The 26146-nt window shown below is 60.6% G+C and overlaps 1 protein-coding gene across 1 annotated transcript; it reads left to right on the top strand.

Annotated features, from left to right (window-relative positions):
* Window positions 1–19438: 19438 nt before the first annotated feature.
* Window positions 19439–24417, top strand: LOC124545555 (nucleolar protein dao-5-like). Its single transcript, XM_047124503.1, has 3 exons — window positions 19439–20577; window positions 21103–21486; window positions 24213–24417. The coding sequence occupies exons 1-3, from the start codon at window positions 19439–19441 to the stop codon at window positions 24415–24417; spliced, it is 1728 nt and encodes a 575-aa protein (XP_046980459.1).
* Window positions 24418–26146: the final 1729 nt, after the last annotated feature.

Raw genomic sequence — 26146 nt, 5'->3', positions numbered from 1 at the left:
CCGCCTCTCGCACAACAACACACAGCCCGCCATCTCCATCGCGATCGATACAAAGACACACAATAACAAACACAAACGAAGCAGCTCCACACACAGCCAGCCACATGACACGTTTCCTTTCCTTCTCCCCTCCCAGTCACATCACGTCGCTCAAACGGAAAGAAAGAAACAAACAAACAACACAGCGCGCACACACGCAGCAACAACACAGACTCTTTCGCACTTTTCAACTTCCGAACAGTGTGGTGGCCCTGAAAAGGGCCGTTTTCTAGTCTCTCCCACCCACAAGCACGGCCGCGGGAAGGCCAGCGCCCGCTGCGACGCAGCCTAACCGCCGAAACCGTACAGGGTGCGCCCCTGCCTCTTCAGGGCGTACACCACGTCCATGGCCGTCACAGTCTTGCGCTTGGCGTGCTCAGTGTACGTCACCGCGTCGCGGATCACGTTCTCCAGGAACACCTTCAGCACCCCGCGGGTCTCCTCGTAGATCAGACCAGAGATGCGCTTCACGCCGCCCCTGCGAGCCAGGCGGCGGATGGCGGGCTTCGTGATGCCCTGGATGTTGTCGCGCAACACCTTGCGGTGCCGCTTGGCGCCACCCTTGCCGAGCCCCTTTCCTCCCTTGCCGCGGCCTGTCATCCTTCCTTCCTCGGGCAAAGCAAAACGTGCACAAACAGCAGCTGCAGCGGCTGGCGAGTCGGCTACGGTCTGCGCCCAGCGCGCCCGCCGCCCCCCTATATAGACTCTGGCCCGCCCTCCCCCCACCACGCGCAACCGAGGGCATATAAGCGCAGCACGGAGGCAGCACCGGACGCCGCGCCGCACCTAACCTCCACGCACGCCGCTCCGCTACCGCTACCGCCATGGCCCGCACAAAGCAAACGGCCCGCAAGTCCACCGGCGGAAAGGCGCCGCGCAAACAGCTCGCCACCAAGGCGGCGAGGAAGAGCGCGCCCGCCACCGGAGGCGTCAAGAAGCCCCACCGCTACAGGCCGGGCACCGTCGCCCTGCGAGAAATCAGGCGCTACCAGAATAGCACAGAGCTGCTCATCCGCAAGCTGCCATTCCAGCGCCTAGTGCGCGAGATCGCCCAGGACTTCAAGACCGACCTGCGCTTCCAGAGCTCCGCAGTCATGGCCCTGCAGGAGGCCAGCGAGGCCTACCTCGTCGGCCTCTTCGAAGACACCAACCTGTGCGCAATCCACGCCAAGCGCGTCACCATCATGCCCAAGGACATCCAGCTCGCGCGCCGCATCCGCGGCGAGCGCGCCTAAACCGCGCCGCGGCACCGCACCGCACAAACAAAAACGGCCCTTTTCAGGGCCACTAACATCTCTCCGTCGCGAGCAAACTTTGTCGGTCGCCTGCCTCTCGCCCCACAACCACACAAACAAACAAAAAACAAACCACCACTTCCCGTCCGTCCGCCACACCCGCTCACTCTGCCTGCCTGCTAGCAGCGCGCAACAATCGCACATCATCCCTCCCCGGCCGCTCAAGGCGCACAATACCCAACGGCCGACGTCACACCGCACGGGTGGCTGGCCGGCCGCCGCTTTCGTTTCGAAAACAAAACCCGCACCGACGGCCAACGGCCAGGCACGCGCGCTCTACACGCCACCGAAATCCCCGCCGACTCCTTCCACATCTCAACGTGCCCCCCGTTGCAAAACATAACACACACAAAGAAACAAACAAAGACCGGACACGACGAGACAAGACATCCGAGAAGAACTGAACGCAGGCAAGCCAACCAACGTATTCAAAAACAACGTGACAGAAAACCAACCGTCGGCCGCCGCCAAAAAGCACGGCGACACTCAACCACGACAACAACACCACCGCTACCGCTACCGCTACCGCCGCCCACACCCGCCACCGACCCCCGCAATCCAACCACCACGGCACGCAAACAGCATCCCCACGGGCATACAGACAGACACCCACACCAAACGCAACACGACAATCAAAACCTTCCCCGACGTGCTTTGATGGCCCTGAGAAGGGCCGTTTTGGGCCGCGCGTCTCTTGCGCGCCACTAGACGACGACGGGGGGTGGGGACGACGGAGCCAAGCGCCAAACCCTTCCTTTCCCATCTCTTTCTCCTCTACTCTACTTCTTCTTCTTGGGCGAAGCCTTCGCCTTAGACGGCGTCGTCGCCTTCTTCGGGCGCGGCGCCTTCGGCTTCTTCGTCGGAACCTTGGCGGCCTTCTTCGCCTTCGACGGCGACTTGGCCTTGGCCGGCTTGGCCGCAGCCGCCTTCTTCGCACCCGCGGGAGCGGCCGACGCCGCAGACGCCTTCTTGGCGGCGCCCGCCTTCCGACCGGTCGCCGCCTTCACGCCACCAGCCTTCTTTGCGCCGGCCGCACGGGCGCCCTTCTTCTCCTTGCTGGCCGGAGCGGCGCGCTTCTTCTTGGCACCGCCAGCACGAGCCTTGCCGCCCTCGGCCGCCCCCCCGCCGCCGGCGCCGGCAAGCTTGAACGAGCCGGACGCGCCCTTCCCCTTCGTCTGCACCAGCTCGCCCGCCACGACGGCCGACTTGAGGTACTTCTTGATAAACGGCGCCAGCTTCTCCGCGTCCAGCTTGTAGTGCGCGGCAATGTACTTCTTGATCGCCTGCAGCGACGACCCGCCGCGCTCCTTCAGACTCTTGATGGCCGCCGTCACCATCTCAGAGGTGCGCGGGTGCGCAGGCTTGGCGCGCGGCTTCTTCGCAGACGACGCAGACTTGGCCTTCTTCGTAGTGCCGGTGGCGGCGGGTGCCGCAGCAGTCTCGTTCGTAGCCGCCTGATCTGCCATTTCGACGACGCGCGTAACACACAGCGAGAGCGAGAGCGAGAGCGAGCGGGACGGCAGGCACGCAAGCACAGCACAGCAGAGCAGAGAATCCCCATCCGCCAGTCGTATGTCCCAAGAAGAGGAGAATAACACAGGATTTACCTGACGGCATTGCCTGCATTCGTCAGAGGAGAGAGATTGGGTGGAACTTCTTTATTTGTGGTATGGCAGCAGGGTATGCGGGATTATAAAAAGTGAATCATAGGGACGGAGCTGCAAGCAGCATCCGCTTAGTGCACTCCCGGTTTCTCATCTGTCGAGGAGTGCGACAGGCCGCTGATAGCGGTCGCGAACATCTTGAGGAGCACCAATGTCTCGAATGAGGGGATTGGCAGAGGCATGCGACCGTCGGTAAAAACGGTCGGCAGTCTGCTGGATGCGGAGCATCACGTCCAATTCATCAGCTGCTTGGTGTAGGTAGCCATGCGGGAACTGCGGGTGGACATGGTAGACCCGCCGAAGAATCTTATTCTGTTGCGCCTGTAGACGCTGGATATGCGTGGGGGCTGCATTGCCCCAAGCCTCACATGCATAGTCAACAATCGGCCGAATAAATAATCGGAAGAGGAGGAGGCCATTCCGGATGGAGAGGTCAGACCCCTCATTAAGGAATGGGTACAGTGCGCCCATCCGCTGGTGGACTTTTGCACGGACGGCGTCGATATGCGGCTTCCAGAGTAGGCGATCGTCCATGATGACGCCCAGGTACCGGACAGTCTTCTGCCAGGGGAGAGCGGTCCCGTAAAGGTGAAGTGGCGGGGCCGGCATCGTTGTCTTCCTCGTAAAGACGATGGCCTGCGTCTTCAGGGGGTTGAACCGGATGCGCCAGCGAGCTGCCCAGATCTCCAGATCGTCGCACGCCCGCTGCAACCGGGAATGCATGGCTGCATGCCACCGGCTCCTGGTGTAGAGCATCGTATCGTCGGCGTAGACGGCTTTCTCCACTCGGGGCGACGTCGGAAGGTCCGAGGTAAATATAGTATAAAGGACGGGGCCCAGGACAGAGCCCTGCGGCACCCCGGCGACGATAGGTCTGGCAGTGGAGAGAGCCGCGTCAACTCGGACAGCGAAAGTACGGTGCTGCAGGTACGACGCAATGAGGCGCACGTACGCTCGGGGAATGCCAAGGTGGTTCATCTTCCAGAGAAGTCCAGCATGCCAAACACTGTCAAAGGCCTTCGTGACATCTAGAAGAACCGCTCCACAGTATTCCCGGTTATTGAAGGCGCGAGTGATGTACTCCACAACACGTACAATCTGCTGGGTCGTGGAGTGGCCGCGGCGGAAGCCGAACTGTTCCAGGGGGAGGATTTCCCGAAGATCCAGGATGGCCCGGAGTCGCTGAAGAAGTAGCCGCTCAAACAACTTGCTGATGTGTGGAAGCAAACTGATAGGCCGGTAGGATTTTGGGTCTTTCCGATCCTTGCCCGGCTTGGGAACAGCAATAACGATGGAGTGCTTCCACGCTGCAGGGTAGGTGCAAGTCCGTAGAACCCAATTGAAGATGGCAGTGAGACGAACAACTGCCAGGAGCGGCAGGTTCTTAAGGACCCGGCCAGTAATGTTATCAACACCTGGAGCCTTGGACGCCGGGAGAGCCCTGATGCCCGCACGGACTTCAGCCACGGAAATAGGCGGGATGTCGTCGTGGTCCTCCTCCTCGTCCCCATGGAGGATGGTCTGCACCTCGGTGTCAACCTGGGCGACGTGCAACTGGTCCACACCATCTTGAAGGGGGGTAAAATTCTCCTGAAAGATGTCCGCAAGGAGATTCGCCTTATCCACATGTAGATAGGCCGTCCCAGTCGGTGTTGCAAGAGGGGGTATCCGTGTCCTGCGTCTCGTAAAAAAGCGGACCGCATTCCAGTGCAAGGGGTCGGGGGTGAACGCCTGCAATTTCGCAGCCCAGCGTCGATTCTTATGCTGGACAATCGCCGCCTTGATGTCACGGCGCAGGCTGTTGATTTGGCGCTTCAGCTGTGGGTCCCGGGTCACACGCCAATCCTTGCAGAGGCGGTTACGAGTGCGGATGTCCTGGAGGATTTCCGCCGGGAGAGCGGAAGATGCGAATGTGCTGGGGCGCTGGCGGGGTGTCGCTCCCTCCAGAGCGGCGGTGAGAGTATCAGCGAACTGGTCGACAGAGGCCTCGTGAACGCCGACGCCATCCACTTGTTGCTGCAGGGCTGCAGTAACTCGTCGCTGGAAGCAGGGCCAATCCGTGTGGTTGAAATTGAGGTGGCCCGGACTGTGTGCCGGGGCGACGTCCAGTTGAAAGAGAACGGGCAGATGGTCGGAGTTCAGTTCGTGAAGGACTTCAGCAGTCAGGAACTGATTAAGTCCCCGAGTAATGGCGATGTCAAGAATGTCGGGCCTCCCTCTGCTAGGATAACACGTCGGCTCCACGGGCCCACAGACATACGCGTTCACCTCTTCAGTGGCCTGGAGTAGAAGGCGCCCATTACGATTGGTGACCAATGAATTCCAGGCCGCATGTTTGCAATTAAGGTCACCTGCGATGAAATATTTGCCTGGAGTCCGTAGAAGGAGACGGGCATCATCGATGAGGAGCTGGCGGCGAGGGCTCCGGTAGACAGCCATAAACGTGACTGGTCCAGTGGCTGTTTCAACCTGGACAGCAGTGACTTCTATAGACCCGATGGCAGGCGGTTGAATTTCACAATGCGGGATGGAGGAGCGGATGAAGATCGCCGTGCCACCCCCCTGCGTCGGTCTGTCGGTCCGAAAGCATCGGTAATTTGCGATGTTGGAGCGGATGCCTGGTTTGAGAAATGTCTCATTCACCAGGCATATGTCCACGTCATGTTCAAACAAGAACTGCCGGAGCTCCTCAAGGTCGTAGGTGAGGTTGGCGGCGTTATAAGCCACGATGCGGAAATCATCCAAGCGGCGGCGTCTAGGCATGCTGGGCTACTGAAGTGTCTGCAGTAGGAGCCTGAAGGCTGCGTGAGATCGTCGCCTCCACCGTGGCGGCGATGGTTGCAGGCAGGTGGACGATGGCATTGGTCAACTCGGTCACCATCGTGGTCAGATGCTGCAGCAGCTGGAAAACGTCGTGGAGCCCAACAGTAGGCACCGCAGTGGGTGAAGGAGAAGCTGGCTGGCGGTCCTGGCGCGGAAGAGGCGGCGGGACGCTTGGCACCTCGGCAGCTGCAGTAGCCCGTGGGTGGGAGACGCCCTTCAGTGCATCGGCCACTGTGACACCGGGCTGGATCCTCGCGGACCGGCGTTCCATGAGGGAGGGCCACGTACGGTTGTCATTGGCCGGCCGTGTGGGCGGCGGTTGGCGCCGCCGGCGGGTATCAGCACGTCGGGAAGGCGGGACGGGAGGAAGACCCCGCTGCCGACGGCTAGCCTCCTTATGCTTCGCGCAGGAACGAAAATTGGCAGGATGACTGCCTCCACACAGGCCACAGACGGGCGGCTCATCCTTGCTTCGTGGACAAAGGCGGCTGTCGTGGCCAGCACCACACTTGACGCACATAGGCGGCATAGTGCAGTGACGGGCCACGTGGTTGAACCCTTGGCACCGGAAGCATTGGACCGGGCCACGGGACTTCCGCAGACGTTCCACGGTGACGGAGAGGTCGTAAATCCTGGTTAGCTGGAATATTTCCCGATGCCGAGGAGTGTCCTGCAGGACGACAACGCGGTGGCCAGTAAGCTGATTGGTCCCGGGCATACGATGGTAATCCACCACCGTCGCGACGAAGCCGAGGTCCTCCAGTTCTTCCTTCAGTTCGTCATGGGTGAGAGACGCCGGAATGTGCTTCAACAGCGCCTTCAGAGTCGGCGGACGGACCGCTGGATAGGTATACATGGGGATACCCTCTCGCCCAACCATATCCATTACAGTCACATAATCCTCAGTACAGGAGAGGTTGAGTTTGAGGGTATCACCCCCTGTCTGCTTGGCAGTAAACGACTGCTTACAATGTTCCTTTAACCACGTGTGCAGTTGCTTGTAGGAGTTCTTAAACTGCAACACAATGGGCGGCACCTTCCGCTGCAGCTGAGGCGGGGACGGTTGCTGCTGCGCCCCCTGCTGTTGCTGTTGCTGCTGGGGCGGTGGAACGTCGTCCGCGCCGTCTTGGATGACGTCGTAGCGGTTAGACGTTGGCACCGCGTCCGTGTCAGGCCGCCGCTGCGGCTGCTTCGAGACCTTCTTCTTTGGTGGCTTCCGGAAACCGTCATCTGCGCCGGTGGCGGCGTCGCCGGTACGCTTACGACTATGCTGCTGGTGGCCGTCGTCATCTTCACCCGAAGAGTCATGAGTGCAATCCATACCGAGATCCAAAGTCCTTGCACAGGTCGTCAACAGATCGTTTTCACGGAGGCGTTGCCTGGTCATCATAGGTGGGGGGCCGGATGAGGCCGCCGACGAAGTATTCTCCGCCGGACGGCGATCCGCCACACCCTCAGCCGGAGTAGCGTCCGTAGACATAACGAGCTCTCGCGCGACACGTCCGCTCTCGTCGGAAGACTAACTCCGAATGAGCAGAGAATCACAAGGGCCCAGCCAGTGTCGCGGGCGGGCGCGGACGGCCGAGAGAGCGGCCGCCACTCTGCGCGCCGCCGCGCCGCGCCTCCCGCGCATTCGGAGTTAGTCTTCCGACGAGAGCGGACGTGTCGCGCGAGAGCTCGTTATGTCTACGGACGCTACTCCGGCTGAGGGTGTGGCGGATCGCCGTCCGGCGGAGAATACTTCGTCGGCGGCCTCATCCGGCCCCCCACCTATGATGACCAGGCAACGCCTCCGTGAAAACGATCTGTTGACGACCTGTGCAAGGACTTTGGATCTCGGTATGGATTGCACTCATGACTCTTCGGGTGAAGATGACGACGGCCACCAGCAGCATAGTCGTAAGCGCACCGGCGACGCCGCCACCGGGGCAGATGACGGTTTCCGGAAGCCACCAAAGAAGAAGGTCTCGAAGCAGCCGCAGCGGCGGCCTGACACGGACGCGGTGCCAACGTCTAACCGCTACGACGTCATCCAAGACGGCGCGGACGACGTTCCACCGCCCCAGCAGCAACAGCAACAGCAGGGGGCGCAGCAGCCACCGTCCCAGCCTCAGCTGCAGCGGAAGGTGCCGCCCATTGTGTTGCAGTTTAAGAATTCCTACAAGCAACTGCACACGTGGTTAAAGGAACACTGTAAGCAGTCGTTTACTGCCAAGCAGACGGGGGGTGATACCCTCAAACTCAACCTCTCCTGTACTGAGGATTATGTGACTGTAATGGATATGGTTGGGCGAGAGGGTATCCCCATGTATACCTATCCAGCGGTCCGTCCGCCGACTCTGAAGGCGCTGTTGAAGCACATTCCGGCGTCTCTCACCCATGACGAACTGAAGGAAGAACTGGAGGACCTCGGCTTCGTCGCGACGGTGGTGGATTACCATCGTATGCCCGGGACCAATCAGCTTACTGGCCACCGCGTCGTCGTCCTGCAGGACACTCCTCGGCATCGGGAAATATTCCAGCTAACCAGGATTTACGACCTCTCCGTCACCGTGGAACGTCTGCGGAAGTCCCGTGGCCCGGTCCAATGCTTCCGGTGCCAAGGGTTCAACCACGTGGCCCGTCACTGCACTATGCCGCCTATGTGCGTCAAGTGTGGTGCTGGCCACGACAGCCGCCTTTGTCCACGAAGCAAGGATGAGCCGCCCGTCTGTGGCCTGTGTGGTGGCAGTCATCCTGCCAATTTTCGTTCCTGCGCGAAGCATAAGGAGGCTAGCCGTCGGCAGCGGGGTCTTCCGCCCGTCCCGCCTTCCCGACGTGCTGATACCCGACGGAGGCGACAACCGCCGCCCACACAGCCGGCCAGTGACAAGCGTACGTGGCCCTCCCTACTTGAACGCCGGTCCGCGATGATCCAGCCCGGTGTCACAGTGGCAGATGCACTAAAGGGCGTCTCCCAACCACGGGCGACCGCGGCTGCCGAGGTGCCCAGCGTCCCACCGCCTCCTGCACGCCAGGACCGCCAGCCAGCTTCTCCTTCGCCTACAGCTGTGCCTACTGTTGGACTCCAAGACGTTTTCCAGCTGCTGCAGCATCTGACCACGATGGTGACCGAGTTGACCACCGCCATCGTCAACCTGCCTGCAACCATCGCCGCCACAGTGGAGGCGACGATCTCACGCAGCCTTCGGGCTCCCACTGCCGACACTTCAGTAGCCCAGCATGCCTAGACGCCGCCGCTTGGATGATTTCCGCATAGTGGCTTATAATGCCGCCAACCTCACCTACGACCTTGAGGAGCTTCGGCAGTTCTTGTTTGAACATGACGTGGACATATGCCTGGTGAATGAGACGTTTCTCAAACCAGGCATCCGCTCCAACATCGCAAATTACCGCTGCTTTCGGACCGACAGACCGACGCAGGGGGGTGGCACGGCGATCTTCATCCGCTCCTCCATCCCGCATTGTGAAATTCAACCGCCTGCCATCGGGTCTATAGAAGTCACTGCTGTCCAGGTTGAAACAGCCACTGGACCGGTCACGTTTATGGCTGTCTACCGGAGCCCTCGCCGCCAGCTCCTCATCGATGATGCCCGTCTCCTTCTGCGGACTCCAGGCAAATATTTCATCGCAGGTGACCTTAATTGCAAACATGCGGCCTGGAATTCATTGGTCACCAATCGTAATGGGCGCCTTCTACTCCAGGCCACTGAAGAGGTGAACGCGTATGTCTGTGGGCCCGTGGAGCCGACGTGTTATCCTAGCAGAGGGAGGCCCGACATTCTTGACATCGCCATTACTCGGGGACTTAATCAGTTCCTGACTGCTGAAGTCCTTCACGAACTGAACTCCGACCACCTGCCAGTTCTCTTTCAACTGGACGTCGCCCCGGTGCAGAGTACGGGCCGGCTCAATCTCAACCGCACGGACTGGCCGTGCTTTCAGCGTCGAGTTACTGCAGCCCTGCAGCGACAGGTGGATGGCGTCGGCGTTCACGAGGCCTCTGCAGCCCAGTTTGCTGATACACTCACAGCAGCTCTGGTGGGAGCGTCGCCCCGCCCGCGCACCAGCACAGTCGCATCTTCCGCTCTCCCAGCGGAAATCCTCCAGGACATACGCACACGTAATCGCCTCTGCAAGGAATGGCGTGTGACCAGGGACCCACAGCTGAAGCGCCACATCAACAGCCTGCGCCGTGACATCAAGGCCGCAATTGTCCAGCATAAGAATCGACGCTGGGCTGAGAAACTGCAGGCGTTCACCCCTGACCCCATGCACTGGAATGCGGTCCGCTTTTTTACGAAGCGCAGGACACGGATGCCCCCTCTTGCAACACCGACTGGGACGGCCTATCTACATGAGGATAAGGCGAATCTCCTTGCGGACATCTTTCAGGAGAATTTTACCCCCCTTCAAGCAGATGTGGACCAGCTACACGTCGACCGGGTTGACGCAGCAGTGCAGACCATCCTCCACGGGGATGGGGAGGAGGACCGTGACGACATACCACCTATTTCAGTGGCCGAAGTCCGTGCAAGCATCAAGGCTCTCCCGGCGTCCAAGGCTCCAGGTGTTGACGACATTACCGGCCGGGTCCTGAAGAACCTGCCGCTCCTGGCTGTGGTTCATCTCACTGCCATCTTCAATTGGGTTCTGCGGACTCGCACCTACCCTGCAGCGTGGAAGCACTCCATCGTTATTGCTGTTCCTAAGCCGGGCAAGGATCGGAAGGACCCAAAATCCTACCGGCCTATCAGTTTGCTTCCGCACATCAGCAAGCTGTTTGAGCGGCTTCTTCTTCAGCGACTCCGGACCATCCTGGATATTCGGGAAATCCTCCCCCCGGAACAGTTTGGATTCCGCAGCGGCCACTCCACGACCCAGCAGATTGTACGTGTTGTGGAGTACATCACTCGCGCCTTCAACAACCGGGAATACTGTGGAGCGGTTCTTCTAGATGTCACGAAGGCCTTTGACAGTGTTTGGCATGCTGGACTTCTCTGGAAGATGGACCACCTTGGGTTTCCCCGAGCGTACGTGCGCCTCATTGCGTCGTATCTGCAGCACCGTACTTTCGCTGTCCGCGTTGACGCGGCTCTCTCCACTGCCAGACCTATCGTCGCCGGGGTGCCGCAGGGCTCCGTCCTGGGCCCCGTCCTTTATACTATATTTACCTCGGACCTTCCGACGTCGCCCCGAGTGGAGAAAGCCGTCTACGCCGACGATACGATGCTCTACACCAGGAGCCGGTGGCATGCCGCCATGCATTCCCGGTTGCAGCAGGCATGCGACGACCTCGAGATCTGGGCAGCTCGCTGGCGCATCCGGTTCAACCCCCTGAAGACGCAGGCCATCGTCTTTACGAGGAAGACGACGATGCCGGCCCCGCCACTTCGACTCTATGGGACCGCCCTCCCCTGGCAGAAGACCGTCCGGTACCTGGGCGTTATCATGGACGATCGCCTACTGTGGAAGCCACACATCGACGCCGTCCGTACCAAAGTCCACCAGCGGATGGGTGCGCTGTACCCATTCCTTAATGAAGGGTCTGACCTCTCCATCCGGAATGGCCTCCTCATCTTCCGCTTATTTATACGACCAATTGTGGACTATGCGTGTGAGGCCTGGGGCAATGCGGCTCCCACGCATATTCAGCGTCTTCAGGCGCAACAGAATAAGATCCTCCGGCGGGTCTTCCATGTACACCCGCAGTTTCCGCATCAGTACCTCCACCATGCAGCTGATGAACTGGAAGTGATGCCCCGCATACAGCAGAATGCCAGCCGTTTTTACCGACGGTCGCGCGCCTCTGCCAATCCACTCATTCGAGACGTTGGCGCACCTCAAGATGTTCGTGACCGCTATCAGCGGCCTGTTGCACTCCTCGACCGCTGAGACTCGGGAGTGCACCAAGCGGACGCTGCTTGCAGCTCCGTCCCTATGATTTTCTTTTATGATCCCGCATACCCCGATGCCATACAACAAATAAAGAAGTTCAACACACCCTCTCTCCTCTGACGAATGCAGGCAATGCCGCCAGGTAAATCCTGTGTTGCTCTCCTCTTCTTGGGACATAACGACTGGCGGATGGGCGCCTCCCGCGCTTGCTACCGCCCAACGTCCGACAGCCTGTGCGGAGCAGCCCCAAACCTGCGCCACAACCGCCCGCGCCTTTCAAACCACCGAGGATGGGGCTACACACAGCCACACCACAGTCGCCAACCAGTCGCCACGGCAGCGCCGCAAACCACGGCCAAACTGCAGCTACCGCGCGCTACAGCCTGGGTCGGCCCGCCGAGAATCGCCGCCCCCGCCCAAATGCCGCCCCCACAGCCCCAGCCGACGACCCGCCACAATGGCCAAACCTTCGGCAAAACTCCCACACCGTCGCCGCGGCAGCCCGGCCAGCGCGGCCGGCGCCACAGCCACACAAGCCGAGGCGTGCGGCGATGACGGCCGTGCAAACGCGCCTCCGCCGCCCCATCGCCTTCCGTCGCCCTCCCGCCGTTTCCCGATCGGCCCGCAGCCGTCGGGCCACATCGCGCGCCGTCCTCCTCCTCTCGCCCGCCAACATTCACAGCCGTTTCTCAACAATTGCCCGCCGCAAACGGACGCCGCCTGCGCAACAGGCGCCGCCGCCCCTCGCCGCTTCCGACCCAACCCCTCGACCGAGGCAAACCGCAATCCGAATCTACAGACCAACCCAATCTGCCGTCAGCACACACGACAGCCGACCTTACACGTTACGCGTTACACATTACGTTTACACGTCTAGGTTAGGTTAGGTTAGGTTAGGTGGACGTGGGTTACGTTAAGGGGACTTGGGTTAGGTTAAGCGTCAAACTTAGGTTCAGCATTCAAACACGTCAGGCGTCAGAGCTTAGGTTAGGTTAGGTTAGGTTAGGTTAGGTTACACGTTAGGTTAGGTTAAGGGGTCAGTGCTAGGTTAAGAAGCGTCAAACGTAGGTTAAAAAGCGTTCAAAAACGTGAGGCGTGAGCCGGACAGCTTACCTTACGTAGACGTTAGGGGCTCAGGCTGAGCTCACCTCACCACAGGTTAGGTTCGGTTCGGTTCGCTCAGCTCACCTCAGCTCAGCGTAAAGCGCCGAGGTCAGGCTACGTTCGTTCACCTTCGGGCGCCACACTTTCGGTTGAAAGGTCGCGACGGGACGACGTCGGCAGGCACGCCGCAAACAAACAAACAAACAAAACGTACAGACGACGTCGAAAAACCGCCGACAGACGGGGAGCAGCACGACCACGACCAGATACCGAGCGCGAACGAGACACACGCGAACCACCCCCACCGGCCAAAGGGCACCACACAACAACCCAGAGCACCACGTGTCGACACCAGAGCAACCCGCCGCTCACGCGACATGGCTGGCACCGAAGGGCAACCGCCCGCAACTGCGCTTTCCGCGCCGGCCCGGATGCACGTCGTGCTACAACTACACCAGTACCGTACACAGCCGCTGTTCACAACATCACTATCATGCGCGCCCGCGGCTCGCCGCCGTCGCAGTCGCACCCCCAACGCCAGCACTTTTGCACCACCATTCACACGCACCGCAACACAGCTCGCCGACACAGCCGAACAAAACAAACACCACACAACAACAACAACAACAACAACGCCGCCGCCGCCGCCGCCGCCGCCTCTACTTGTGCCGGCGACCCACCCCGCCGATGGCGCACCTTTCGCCAGCCGGCAATCGACACGCACCCACCCACCCCCAGGGCCCAGTGCAAAAAAAACACACAAAAAAAAAAAAAAACACACACACACAAACGACACGGGAGGCGCACGCCACCAACCAGTCGTCGTCTCAAAATAACAAACAAAAACCAAAAAACAAACAAAATAAACTAACAACTAGGGCAACACAAATCAAAACAAAAAACGCCTCGCACGAACCGCCGCCCACAAAACGAACAAGCACACGCACAGGCACAGCCTCTGCTGGCGACCACGACGCAGCGGCACGCTGCTCCTGTCCCGCGCCCCGCGCCCCACTCGATTCACAACTCACGCGACACCGTCAACGACGGGCTCGCTTCCCGCAACCTACCACCTTTCCGCCACCACGACGCACAGCCCCAGCCCCACCCGACGACGCCCGTGGCAACGACTGCACTTTCACCACCGCCTCCCCCTTCCCCCCCAACACACACACAGCCAGCCAAAAACGCACTCGCGACCCACACATGCACGTGCATCGGCACACGCCAACCAGTCAACGTCGACAACCACACGCAAGGCTCGAAACGAAACCGGCGTCCTTCCACGTTGCCATCAAGCTACACGACACAAGACACAAGGAACCAACACAACAGCCGGCCCCACTAATTCCCACTCTCACGCCGCAAAAAGCACACCGAAACCGCCAAACGCACGCACATTCCCCTTCGCACTGACACCGACCGGCTCGCTACCACACCTCCCGGCAGCCGTTTCACAAACATGACACGGCGTGACGCGACATCACGGGCCTACGCACACCGGACCCACTCACACTCTCTCCTTTCCTTCTGTTTTTCCCGACGCCTTCGGCCGGGCACACGCGGCACAACGCCGCCAATTCACCACACCGCCCACACAGTCGACAAGCGCCCGCCCTGTACGGCACACGCAACGACGCAGCGCAGCAAAGGGCGCCCGCAACACATACCTCTCCTCTCTCTCTCTCCGCCGCCCGACGCGCCAACCGCCACACCACACCGCCAGCCACTCGCAAATTGTGCACTGCCACCAGCCACACGTCCAACACGCCGCGCCGCCTCCGGCCACCCGCCAGGGGGCGCTCACGTCCGCGACAACAGCGCGGCCCGCCGGGCCGGGCCGAACCGAACCGAGCCGCCGCCGCCGCCGCTGCTCTGCACTCGGCACGGCCACACCCTGCTGCAGACCGGGCTCGTCTCTCTGTACGCGTCTGCCTGCGCATCAACACAACACGACCCTTTTTTTTTTTTCTCTCTCTCTACCGCCATCCCTTCTTCTCGCGTTTTACTCGTTGTTGCAGCAGCGGCGCACACCTACACATCCACAGCCCCAGCCCCAGCCGAGCCGGCCTCACCTCAGGGCCCGCCGCCAGCGTCTCCTCCTCGGGCACAGGTGCGGTGCTGTGGCCGCCCATCCAACCGCATTGCTGGCCGTCCAGCCGCCAGGCGTTCCCACTGCCGCGAGCCACGCCGCGCACCGACCCTGCTGCAGAAAACGAAGCATAGCCAGAGACCGACCGATACACAAAGCCAGCCGTCGCCTCGCCTCTTGTCCTTCCTGCCTTCCTTCCGCCCCCGCCCTTCTCACACCACCGCCTCTCCACTTTCGCCCGCCCCCCCCCCTCCTCCTTTTTTTTTTTTCTTCTTTCTTTCTTTCTTTCTTTCTTTCTTTCTTTCTTTCTTTCTTTCTTTCTTTCTTTCTTTCTTTCTTTGGCCCTCTCTCCTTCCCGCCATGGCGGTTACGGCACCGCCTGCAGCGGCAGATTTTTTGCGCCCACACGCCTACTCCTACCACCATTAACCTTGCCCTGCCCTGCCCTGCCCATCAACGTCGCGGTCGAACCGACGCTTGCCAACAACACACTGCCCACGTTCCTTTCTCTTTTCGGCCTACGCCCATTACGCGCCGCCGCCACAGCACCTTCCCTTCCCACAACACACCGACGTCATCACACGCACCCAAAACAGGGGCCACGACCGTGTTCCTCGCCCACTCCCATCCCGCACGGTACGCACGCACATTCCCAACTACTACCGCGCACCCTCCCTTTCCAATCTGTGTGTCTCTGTGTCTGTGTCCTGTCCGCGCGTGACGCCTCTCAACATCCGCCGTCCCCCGTCCCGTTTTCGCCCCCATGCCGTCGTCGCGCCGCCTCCTCCTCCCCGTCCACCGCCGCCCCTGTCCGCCCCGCACCACACCATACACCGCTGCTTGTCCCGGCCGTTGCCACCAAAGGCGCCAACCGCAAACGCGCCACGCCGCAGCCCCCGTGCGTCTCGCTCGCTTGCATCTCCGTGCCGACGCTGCCTCTCTTCCCGCACGCACTCGACCTCGACAACACAGTCTTTGGCTCCGCCACTGCGTGTTCCGGTGGTACGCACGCTGCAACACGTATGTACTCATTACCAGAGCGATGGCGAGGCATGACAGCATCTCTGTCTGACCAGAGAGTTATTTATCGTTGCTAGTCGGCGCTTGGACCGCGCCAGACGACAGTAGTGGCACGCAGCGAGTCGCCAGGAACAGTTGTTATATATATTGTAGCGCGAGTCGGGAGAGGTAGTAGTCGTCAGTCGACAGTCGACAGTCGTAGCGGGTGGACGGTTGTACTGAGCGGGCGTCGGCGGCGTGCTCTGCTCGTCTCGCGACTCTGGTCACGGTTCGGGACGATGTACAGTATATTGTGTTACAATAACAAGGTAGTGTGAAGCTGCATTGCGCAAATCTGATAACGTATGTTAATTGTACTTATTTTGTTCAACAACAAATGCCCCAATATTACTTTTTTTCTAAAGTAACTTTTTTTTTTTAAAGAAAAACATTCACTTTTTAAAGACTACTTCCTATGGCATTTCCCTCCAAGGAGTGCAAATTAATTACCAGCCAGCACTCATTCATTGCACACAGCTGTGTAAGGGGTATGTACAATTGAGGAGCAGATATAAATGCACTTTTTTTTTTTGTTTTTTTTGTGTGTGTGTGTGTGTGTGTCTCTTTTTCATTGGGGTAACGATCTTTGGCTCTTTTTATTCTGAATACAGGGCCAAAGGTCAACGCTGCTGCCCTCATACAATGTATCAGGTTTCATTATGTCTGTTGCACTGTTACTTATCGTTGGGTTTGTTTTGTAGGGACGTTAACATTCTGGCACATTTTTATTATCATCGGACTCTCTGCTATTTGTGCGGGGAGGTTATACCTGGGTCCATTTCCATTTACATTTTAATCTTGATAGACTTTTTGTTTTCTTTTTTGTTTCTTGTTGTTTTCCCTTCTTTTTTTTGTTGTTTTTTTTTGTTTTGTTTTTCCCGCTCTCACCACCACCGCCGCATCACGCCATGGCCTCCCCCTTACGTTTTTGGTTTCTTTTTCTGTTCTTCAACTGCTTCACCATCACCGCGCCCCATTTCCACACCACAGCCATCAGCCTCCAAGACGGGCAGGCGCAGTGTGCCATTTCCGGCGCACAAGCACACCCGTACGGTACTCTCCTCGCCCCCACGCCACCAACAACACAGCGACCACGCGGCTTTCAGGCATGGCACGGCACCGGCGAAATGCGCCGCCCCCGCCCCTCCGCGCATCCGTCCGTCTCGCCACGTTCACTGACAGCCGCGTCTGCGGCTACACCACGACAACCACAACACAACAACGCTCCCCTCCCTGGCACCTCATTGTTTTTCTCCTCCTCTTTTGCACAAACCACAACGCCGAGCACAGGCGCAAGCCACCCACACCGCGCCCCTCCCCGTCCCGTCTCTGGCCGCCGCTCCTCGTTTGCCCCCTCCCATCTCCCGAATGCCATGCCAGCAGCGTTACGCATGCCCCTCCCCTGTCCACACAACACTACCGCCAAACGAACAGCCTTCCGGGCCACATGCAGGGCACGCCCACCTCCAAACACTGCCAATTCACGGACGCAATTCGCTAAACACACACACACACTTTCTCGACACCTTTCTGTAGGGAGGGTGCGTCATCTCGACCGTGACAGAGTGACGCCAACTATCGACGATCCATTTCCCCCCACTGGTAAAACATGTCCACTAAACACCTACATACATCATTCAAGTACACAGACAATAGCATACACAACAATGGGAGGGCACACGAACATGGACGGCACGGCACTGTCATACACTCTTCCTCAGAACCATATCAACAAACGTTACGTACATCCGGGAAAGCGAAAGCAAAAAGCACAAGCAAAGGCAAAGCCCAATGCAGCCGTCAAAGGTAAGGTAACGTTCACCACGGCAGACACTTGCAGCCGCGCCGCCGTTAAACGCATTTCAGTGCGGCTCCAATACGCCTCCGACACGGGAACGTTCCGTTGCTCTACGAATGCGTTTCTCCCTTCCTCTCTCTTTTGCCCCCCCCCCCCCCCCCTCTGTCCTTTCCTCCTGCACTCTTGCCTCATTCCTCACGTTCTGCCCAGACATTCGACCGATCAAAGTCAACCTTTCGTTACCGTTCTCAGCGCGACGGTGTACAACAGTATGACGGGTGTGCCCAAAGACTTCGGTTCAGTTGCGTGACGCCGGTCTATCGCGCCGATCGACAGTTACACAAAACTATGTCAAACAAACAAATACATACCGGATGGACACAGACAAACACGTGTACAGACATTCGCCAAAAACGACCGCCGCCGCCGCCGCCGCCGCCGCCGCCGCCGTCGTCGTCGTCTAGCGTCGCGCTTACTGTACTGCACTGGACACGCGTGCATCTCGAATGACGACATCGGTGTGCGTGCGTCCTACGCAATCAGTCAGACACGGCTATCAAAAATCAGAGTCGAATGGTACATCATCGTGCGTGTCGCCGTACACGTACAGTACAATACAAAACAACAATGCGTCTCTTAATGGCACGTTCATTTCAACGTCACTCCACACACCTCCACGCTGCAGTTACGTCGCACCATTGTCAACTCGGCGTACTGCAAAGGGAATAGTGGGCGGCAAAACATTGCACATTTCACCCTCGCCATGTGTGATGTGCAAACCAAACCCGCAGACGGCCGTCGTTACGGTGACACACAACGCCAACGAGGCGTGCCACCATTCCACGCCACGGCGACCAACCTCGTGGCCGTACCCCGCAACAACGCTTTGACGCGGACCCCCACCCACCCACAATCAAAACGCACACATCACAGCCGTCCACAAAACAACAATTCCGCCCTTCCCGCAAAAGGCAAGTTGGTGGCCCTGAAAAGGGCCGTTTTGCCGCTCTCGCAACGGAGGAGCCTTCTCCATCCTTCCTTCCATTCCAGAGCCACCTCCTTACTTGGAGCTCGTGTACTTGGTCACCGCCTTCGTGCCCTCGCTCACGGCGTGCTTGGCCAGCTCGCCAGGCAGCAACAGCCGCACAGCGGTCTGGATCTCGCGGGACGTGATGGTCGAGCGCTTGTTGTAGTGCGCCAGGCGAGAAGCCTCGGCCGCAATGCGCTCGAAAATGTCGTTCACGAAGCTGTTCATGATGCTCATCGCCTTCGACGAGATGCCCGTGTCAGGGTGCACCTGCTTCAGCACCTTGTAGATGTAGATGGCATAGCTCTCCTTCCTCTTGCGCTTCTTCTTCTTGTCGCCCTTCGAAATGTTCTTCTGCGCCTTGCCAGCCTTCTTGGCGGCCTTCCCGCTAGTCTTGGGCGGCATCTCGAACCAACGTACGGCAGCAGCAACACCAGTAGCAAGCGCTCCGCTCTAGTCAGCGTCTCCCCACACAGTGGCACCCGCCGCCAGCCGCCGCCGCACCTTTACCAGCTCGCCCTGTTGCGGCCGCCGACCAATGGGGCGCGCGCGCAACCGGCCGCCGCACCCGAGCCCATAAAGCACCCCCACCCCGGCTGCGCCGGCACGCACGCGACGCACGCACGATTGCGGTTCGAGATGTCGATGAGAGAGGATGCTTTACTTGCGAAGGGTGTGGCGGATCGCCGTCCGTCGGGGCCAGCTCAGGCGACTGAGTTGATCCCGGTGGCGGCCCCATCCGGCCCCCCACTTATGACGAACCGGCTTTCGACAACTGACGCTGACGGGTTTGACTCATCGGATTTTGACGCGCACCCTCGTGATCGAGTGTTCATTCTCATGAACAAACTCGCCCACGGGGGCCCCTACCCTGGTCGAGAGGACGACGAGGCGGCTATTCTCGCCTTCTGCAACATTCAGAAGGCTGCCGCTCTACCGCACACGAGGCAGCATGTGTCGGGTGTGCCACCGAGAGCCCCGCCGGTCGCATCGCACGATTTTGCGGTCCCGGCGGTGGCGGCCTCGGCGGGAGTTGCGCCGCTGGCCTCGACCACTGAAGAGGTCGATGTGCCCCCGGTTGCCCCCCTGGCCCCGGAGACACGAGAAGAGCCCGTGGCTGCGCTAGCTGCAGCTACCGAGATGGCGGACATGGACCTGCCCGACGCAAATCTGGCTGAGGCGATTGCCGAGTCGGAGCGCCGTGACACCGACCTTGACGCTCCCCGCGCGCCCAGAAAGCGCCGGGCTGTGACGCATGACGACTCTGACACTCCCTCTCAGACATCTGAAGGAGCGAGGCCGCGGAAGAAGGCCACCAGGGCCTCCCGCACCTCCACCACCGAGTCTGGGCTGACTCTCGCGGGCTCCTCCCGGAGCACCGCCGCGCAGAAATCGACGAAGACCACGCGGCGGCCCACTCGTTCACCTGCTGCTTCCCGACAGCCGGACGAGGATGGTTTTGTCGCCCCGCCCCGGCGGCACACTGCCAGGGCCGCTGCGCTGCAGCTACCGACCCCGCTGCCGACCGCCAACACGTTTGCGGGCGTCAGCGACGATGCGATGGAGGATGGCGCCGCGCCTCCGGCGCCGGCCCAAAAGAAGCCGCCGCCTATAGTCATCCAGTGGGCTGGCGAATACAAGGAGTTCCAGCAAAAACTGGACAGGGTGGCCACGTCCGCCACTGTCAAGAACGCTGGCCGTGACCTTTACAAGGTCACAGTGTCGACCAACGAGGAGTACCGCGCGGTGATGGACGCCATCTGCAAAGATGGCCTCCCGTGCTACACGCACCCCTCCGAGCCGCTCAAACTTCTGAAGGTGGTATTCCGCCACCTTCCCCTCAAGTTTGGTGCGGACTACCTTCGCGAGGAGCTCGAGGACCTAGGCTTCGGCGTCCGGTCCACCGGACTAATGAAGTCTCCACGTACGCATCGCGACATGCCACTGTACCAGGTTGTCCTCGTTGACAACCTGGAAAATCGGAAGATTTTCCAGGTGCAGCGGGTCGGCCGTGTCAAGGTCGCAGTGGAACCTCTCCGGGCCAAAGGCAAGAGGGCCCAGTGCTTTTCCTGCCAAAGGCTCGACCATGTCTCCCGCTACTGCTCCATGTCGCCCCGCTGCGTTAAGTGCGCGGGCGGGCACGAGAGCAAGTCTTGCGGGCTTGCCAGGGAAGACAAACCGACGTGCTGCAATTGCGGCGGCACGCACGTTGCCAGCTATCGAGGCTGCTCGGCCTTCAAACGGGGCCGAAATCAACCGAGGGGAGGGACCGCTCCTTCTCGTAAGGTGCACCCGTCCACCAGCTTTGCTGCCGCCACCAAGGGAGGACCAGCTTCCGCCACCCGAAGTTCGGCGCAGGTGGAGCGTGAGCCGCGGCCACCGACCGCGCCGTCCACGGCTTCGCCCGTGGGGGTGGCAGCCCCCGCGACCACGCAGGGCGCGCGGGCTGCCGCCCCGCGCAGGCGTCGCCGGCGTGCGGGCCGGGCCACCCCTGCCGCTGCACGACGGACTGTCGAAGACACTCTGCCGCCGCAGAGGACGACGCCTCGTGCTGCGCCGCGACCGGCTGCCGATGCTCCGCGGCAGTCGCCTAGTACGGAGCAGCCGCCACCGGCCGCCCCAGTGGCGGAGGCCGCCCCAGCGGCCCCCACCGCCCCCATGGCCACCGACGCAGCTGAGCTCCGATCGCTCTTGCGGTCGTTGAGCCAGCTGCTCGAGCAGCTCCCGGTGCTCGTCACCGCGGTCACGTCGGCCCTTCAGGCCGGCGTTGCAACTCCGCCGTGCCATGGATAATCGCCATATCCATGGCCTCACCGTTTGCGCCTTCAACGCAAACAGCTTGGTCCCCCAACAAGGGGAATTCAGGGAGTTCTTGCGCGACGAGGCAATTGACATCTGCCTCGTGTGCGAGACCTTCCTGAAGCCGGGAATACACGTGAGGGTGGCCAACTATCGGTGCTACCGCACCGACAGGCTGACCCACGGCGGAGGGACGGCCATCTACATCAAGGCGTCCCTCAAACATCACGAAGTCCAGCTTCCGCCCCTCGCTGCAATGGAGGCCACTGGGGTGGCTGTCACCACGACGGCAGGGGTCATCACCTTCGTTGCGGCCTACAGGCCGCCGAGGGGACTGCTTCAGGAGGCTGACGTCGACGCCCTGCTGGCACTGCACGGGAAAGTCTTCATTGCGGGTGACTTGAACGCCAAGCACCCTCAGTGGAACTCCCGCATCACTAACGCCAGCGGCCGCCGCCTCCTTCGCGTCACGCAACGGCATGGTGCGATAGTACTGGGGCCTTATGAGCACACCGTCTTCCCCCATCGCGGCCAGTCTGACGTGCTCGACATCGCCGTGCTCAAAGGTGTTGGGCACTTCACGTCCGCCACCGTTAGATGTGCCATGTCGTCCGATCACCTCCCGGTGGTCTTCGACATGGACGTCATCGGTGCATCTATGCCGTCCGACCGACACAACTTCCGAGGCATAGATGAGGCGCGCTTTCGTGTCGAGGTCCTCGACCGCCTCGAGGGCGCGCCCGATCCCGCTGTGCAAGGGGCTGACGAAGCGTTGGCCTTCTTCACGCGGCACACACTGGCTGCAGCGGAGGCGGCCACCCCCAGGCGGCCAGGACGGCCGCGAGAGATGTCGCGCCAACTCCCGCCACACATCCTCGAGGCGATCACAAACAAGAATCGCCTCTTTCGGGAGTGGCAGCTCACACGGCTGCCTGACACGAAGCGCCGCCTCAACAGGGCGCGGCGCGAGATTCGGGCCGCCATCGACGACCATCGTCATCGGGACTGGGCGGGTCTTGTGGCCACTCTTACAACGACGGACGGCAGCGCTTGGCGGACCGCTAAGCGTTTCCTTCGTCGTCGTCAGCGAGTCCCACCTCTCCATGTGGGTGCGGACGTTGTCTGCGAACCAGATGCGAAAGCAGGCATCCTCGCGGACACGTTCGCAGAAAACTTTCAACCTGCTGATGGCGTGGTCGATCCCGATCACGTCCGTCTGGTGGCAGAGCGCCTGCCGGTTTTTCTCGCTGCGCGACAGGAAGACGACGTGATCGAGCAAATCACAGCCGAGGAAGTGGACCTGCAGCTCCGTCGTCTCAACCCGAAGAAGGCGGGTGGCACGGATGGTGTCACCAACTGCCTGTTGCGGATGCTTCCGCCGGAGGTACACCAATCTCTGGCGGACATCTTTAACAGTATCCTCCGCTCTGGGACCTTCCCTTCCGCGTGGAAACACGCGGAAGTGGTTGCCATCCCCAAGAGCGGCAAGGATCCACGTCAGGCCGCGAACTACCGGCCGATCAGTCTGCTCCCGTCCCTCTCAAAAGTGTTTGAGAGGTTGTACGCGGAGCGGCTGCTGCGCCACGTGACGGAACAGCAACTCATTCCCGAGGAGCAGTTTGGTTTCCGGTGCGGCCACTCTACCACGCAGCAGTTGCTGCGTCTCGTGGAGCAGGCGATGCGAGCGCTGGAGACGCGGGAGTACCTAGGGGCGGTGCTTCTCGACGTCTCCAAGGCCTTCGACTGCGTGTGGCACGACGGCCTCGTGTACAAACTTTTTGCGCACGGGGTACCGACGTCGCACGTAGTCCTGCTGCGCTCGTATCTCTCGGGACGCACTTTCCACGTCCGAGCAGATGGAGGCACTTCCACCGACCGGCGGATTCGAGCGGGGGTGCCGCAGGGGTCGGTCCTCGGCCCCCTGCTGTACTCCCTGTACACCGCCGACGCCCCGCGGGTGGCACGCGTGGAGTTGGCACTTTATGCCGACGACACGGCGTTGTTCACCCGCAGCATGAATGCGGCCGAGATGCGCCGTCGCCTCCAGCTCGGATGTGACGTCCTGGGCGCCTGGTCCACGAAATGGCGCTTGAAGTTCAACGCTGCGAAGAGTCAGGCTGTCATCTTCAGCAGAAAGAGGCTGCCACCGGACCTACCGCCGGTCACGATCATGGGGGGCCCCATCCCCTGGTCGCGGACCGGCAACTACCTCGGGGTGACGTTGGACAGACACCTGACGTGGCTGCCACACATCCGTGACGTCCGAGGGCGGGCAGTGGGGCGCCTTCGTGCGCTTTACCCACTGCTCAACCCGTCATCGACTCTCCCTCCACGCCATGGCCTCACCATGTACCTGTCCCTTGTTCGGCCGGTACTGGAATACGCGGCTGTGGTGTGGGGTAACGCGGCCGCGACGCACATTGCGACGCTCCAACGACTGCAAAACAGGGCGCTGCGACTAGCGCTACACAAGCCACCTCGCTATCCGACGAGGCTGCTCCATGAAGAAGCTGGGATCCCCTTCCTCCGGGATCGCTTCCGGCAAATCGCCCGGCAGTTCTACAGCAATGCAGAACGGTCTGGCAGCCGCTTGATTCGTGGTCTGGGCCGCCAGGTCCACCACAGGCCAACGACTCGTTGGCCAGATCTACTGCGAGAGTAATTATCTCTCGCCGCCCGATGTCGAAACAGAGGGCGTCACAATGAACGACGCCCAGCGAGGACAGCTCACCCTGTTAGGTCCACTGCACCCACTAACGAGGTCCCCGCAGGAACAGCAGCTCCGCTGCTTAGACTGCCTTTACACCTGGCTTATGTAGCCAGCGTTTTAATGCGAGTGCGAGTGCGCCGGCACGCACTCCGCTGCTCGACTCGCTGCCGCTCGCACCGGTCGTTTTCGTTTCCGTTTCGTGTGCACCGTCGCTAGCCCATCGCCATGTCCGGACGCGGAAAGGGAGGCAAAGTCAAGGGCAAGTCAAAGTCCCGCTCAAGCAGGGCTGGGCTCCAGTTCCCGGTCGGCAGAATCCACCGCCTCCTGCGCAAGGGAAACTACGCAGAGCGCGTCGGCGCCGGGGCGCCCGTCTACCTCGCCGCCGTCATGGAGTACCTCGCGGCTGAGGTGCTCGAGCTGGCCGGAAACGCGGCCCGCGACAACAAGAAGACGCGCATCATCCCGCGCCACCTGCAGCTTGCCATCCGCAACGACGAGGAGCTCAACAAGCTCCTGTCGGGCGTCACCATCGCACAGGGTGGTGTCCTGCCCAACATCCAGGCCGTCCTGCTGCCAAAGAAGACCGAGAAGAAGGCCTAAAGGAGGCCAGGCAGTCGCAGCGCCGCGTGCTCCCCTGCACGCAACGCGCTTTGCCGGCTCGGCCCACAACAATCGGCCCTTTTCAGGGCCACCACACAAACCTACGTCCAAAGCAAAATTTCAGTCGTCCTCGCCGCACCTTGCTTTGTTTTTTAACTTTGCACTTTCACAGCACAGCCGCCGCCGGCGCACGTCCGCCATCTTGTCGTCCACACAGCCCGTGTGGCCCAACACACACACACACACACACACACACACACACACACACACACACATTTTGCACGGTCGCAGTCGCCTTCCAAACGACAACGGCAGCAATAATGACCATTGTTAAAGGGAGGCGTGTCGACACACCGCCCTCCACTCCCGCGCGCAACGGCCGTCGACACGAACGAAACAAACAGCTGATCCGGCCGCCTATGCCCACACGCCTTGCCTCGGAAACCCCAACGCCGCCGCAAACACACAGAGCCAAACCACGCAAGCAAATAATCACCGCCTCTCGCACAACAACACACAGCCCGCCATCTCCATCGCGATCGATACAAAGACACACAATAACAAACACAAACGAAGCAGCTCCACACACAGCCAGCCACATGACACGTTTCCTTTCCTTCTCCCCTCCCAGTCACATCACGTCGCTCAAACGGAAAGAAAGAAACAAACAAACAACACAGCGCGCACACACGCAGCAACAACACAGACTCTTTCGCACTTTTCAACTTCCGAACAGTGTGGTGGCCCTGAAAAGGGCCGTTTTCTAGTCTCTCCCACCCACAAGCACGGCCGCGGGAAGGCCAGCGCCCGCTGCGACGCAGCCTAACCGCCGAAACCGTACAGGGTGCGCCCCTGCCTCTTCAGGGCGTACACCACGTCCATGGCCGTCACAGTCTTGCGCTTGGCGTGCTCAGTGTACGTCACCGCGTCGCGGATCACGTTCTCCAGGAACACCTTCAGCACCCCGCGGGTCTCCTCGTAGATCAGACCAGAGATGCGCTTCACGCCGCCCCTGCGAGCCAGGCGGCGGATGGCGGGCTTCGTGATGCCCTGGATGTTGTCGCGCAACACCTTGCGGTGCCGCTTGGCGCCACCCTTGCCGAGCCCCTTTCCTCCCTTGCCGCGGCCTGTCATCCTTCCTTCCTCGGGCAAAGCAAAACGTGCACAAACAGCAGCTGCAGCGGCTGGCGAGTCGGCTACGGTCTGCGCCCAGCGCGCCCGCCGCCCCCCTATATAGA

Source organism: Schistocerca americana, chromosome 8 (genome assembly GCF_021461395.2).
Source record: "Schistocerca americana isolate TAMUIC-IGC-003095 chromosome 8, iqSchAmer2.1, whole genome shotgun sequence".
Taxonomy (NCBI): Eukaryota; Metazoa; Arthropoda; class Insecta; order Orthoptera; family Acrididae; genus Schistocerca; species Schistocerca americana.
This window is presented reverse-complemented; position numbering and strand designations above follow the sequence as displayed.

Excerpts from the sequence above, each read along its gene's own strand:
- LOC124545555 (XM_047124503.1), top strand. The coding sequence starts at position 19,439 with ATGTCGATGAGAGAGGATGCTTTACTTGCGAAGGGTGTGGCGGATCGC. Across the intron at positions 20,578-21,102 it reads ATCTGCAAAGATGGCCTCCC|CTTTGCTGCCGCCACCAAGG; the intron begins GTGCTACACGCA and ends CCCGTCCACCAG. Across the intron at positions 21,487-24,212 it reads GACGCAGCTGAGCTCCGATC|GTCCACCACAGGCCAACGAC; the intron begins GCTCTTGCGGTC and ends CTGGGCCGCCAG.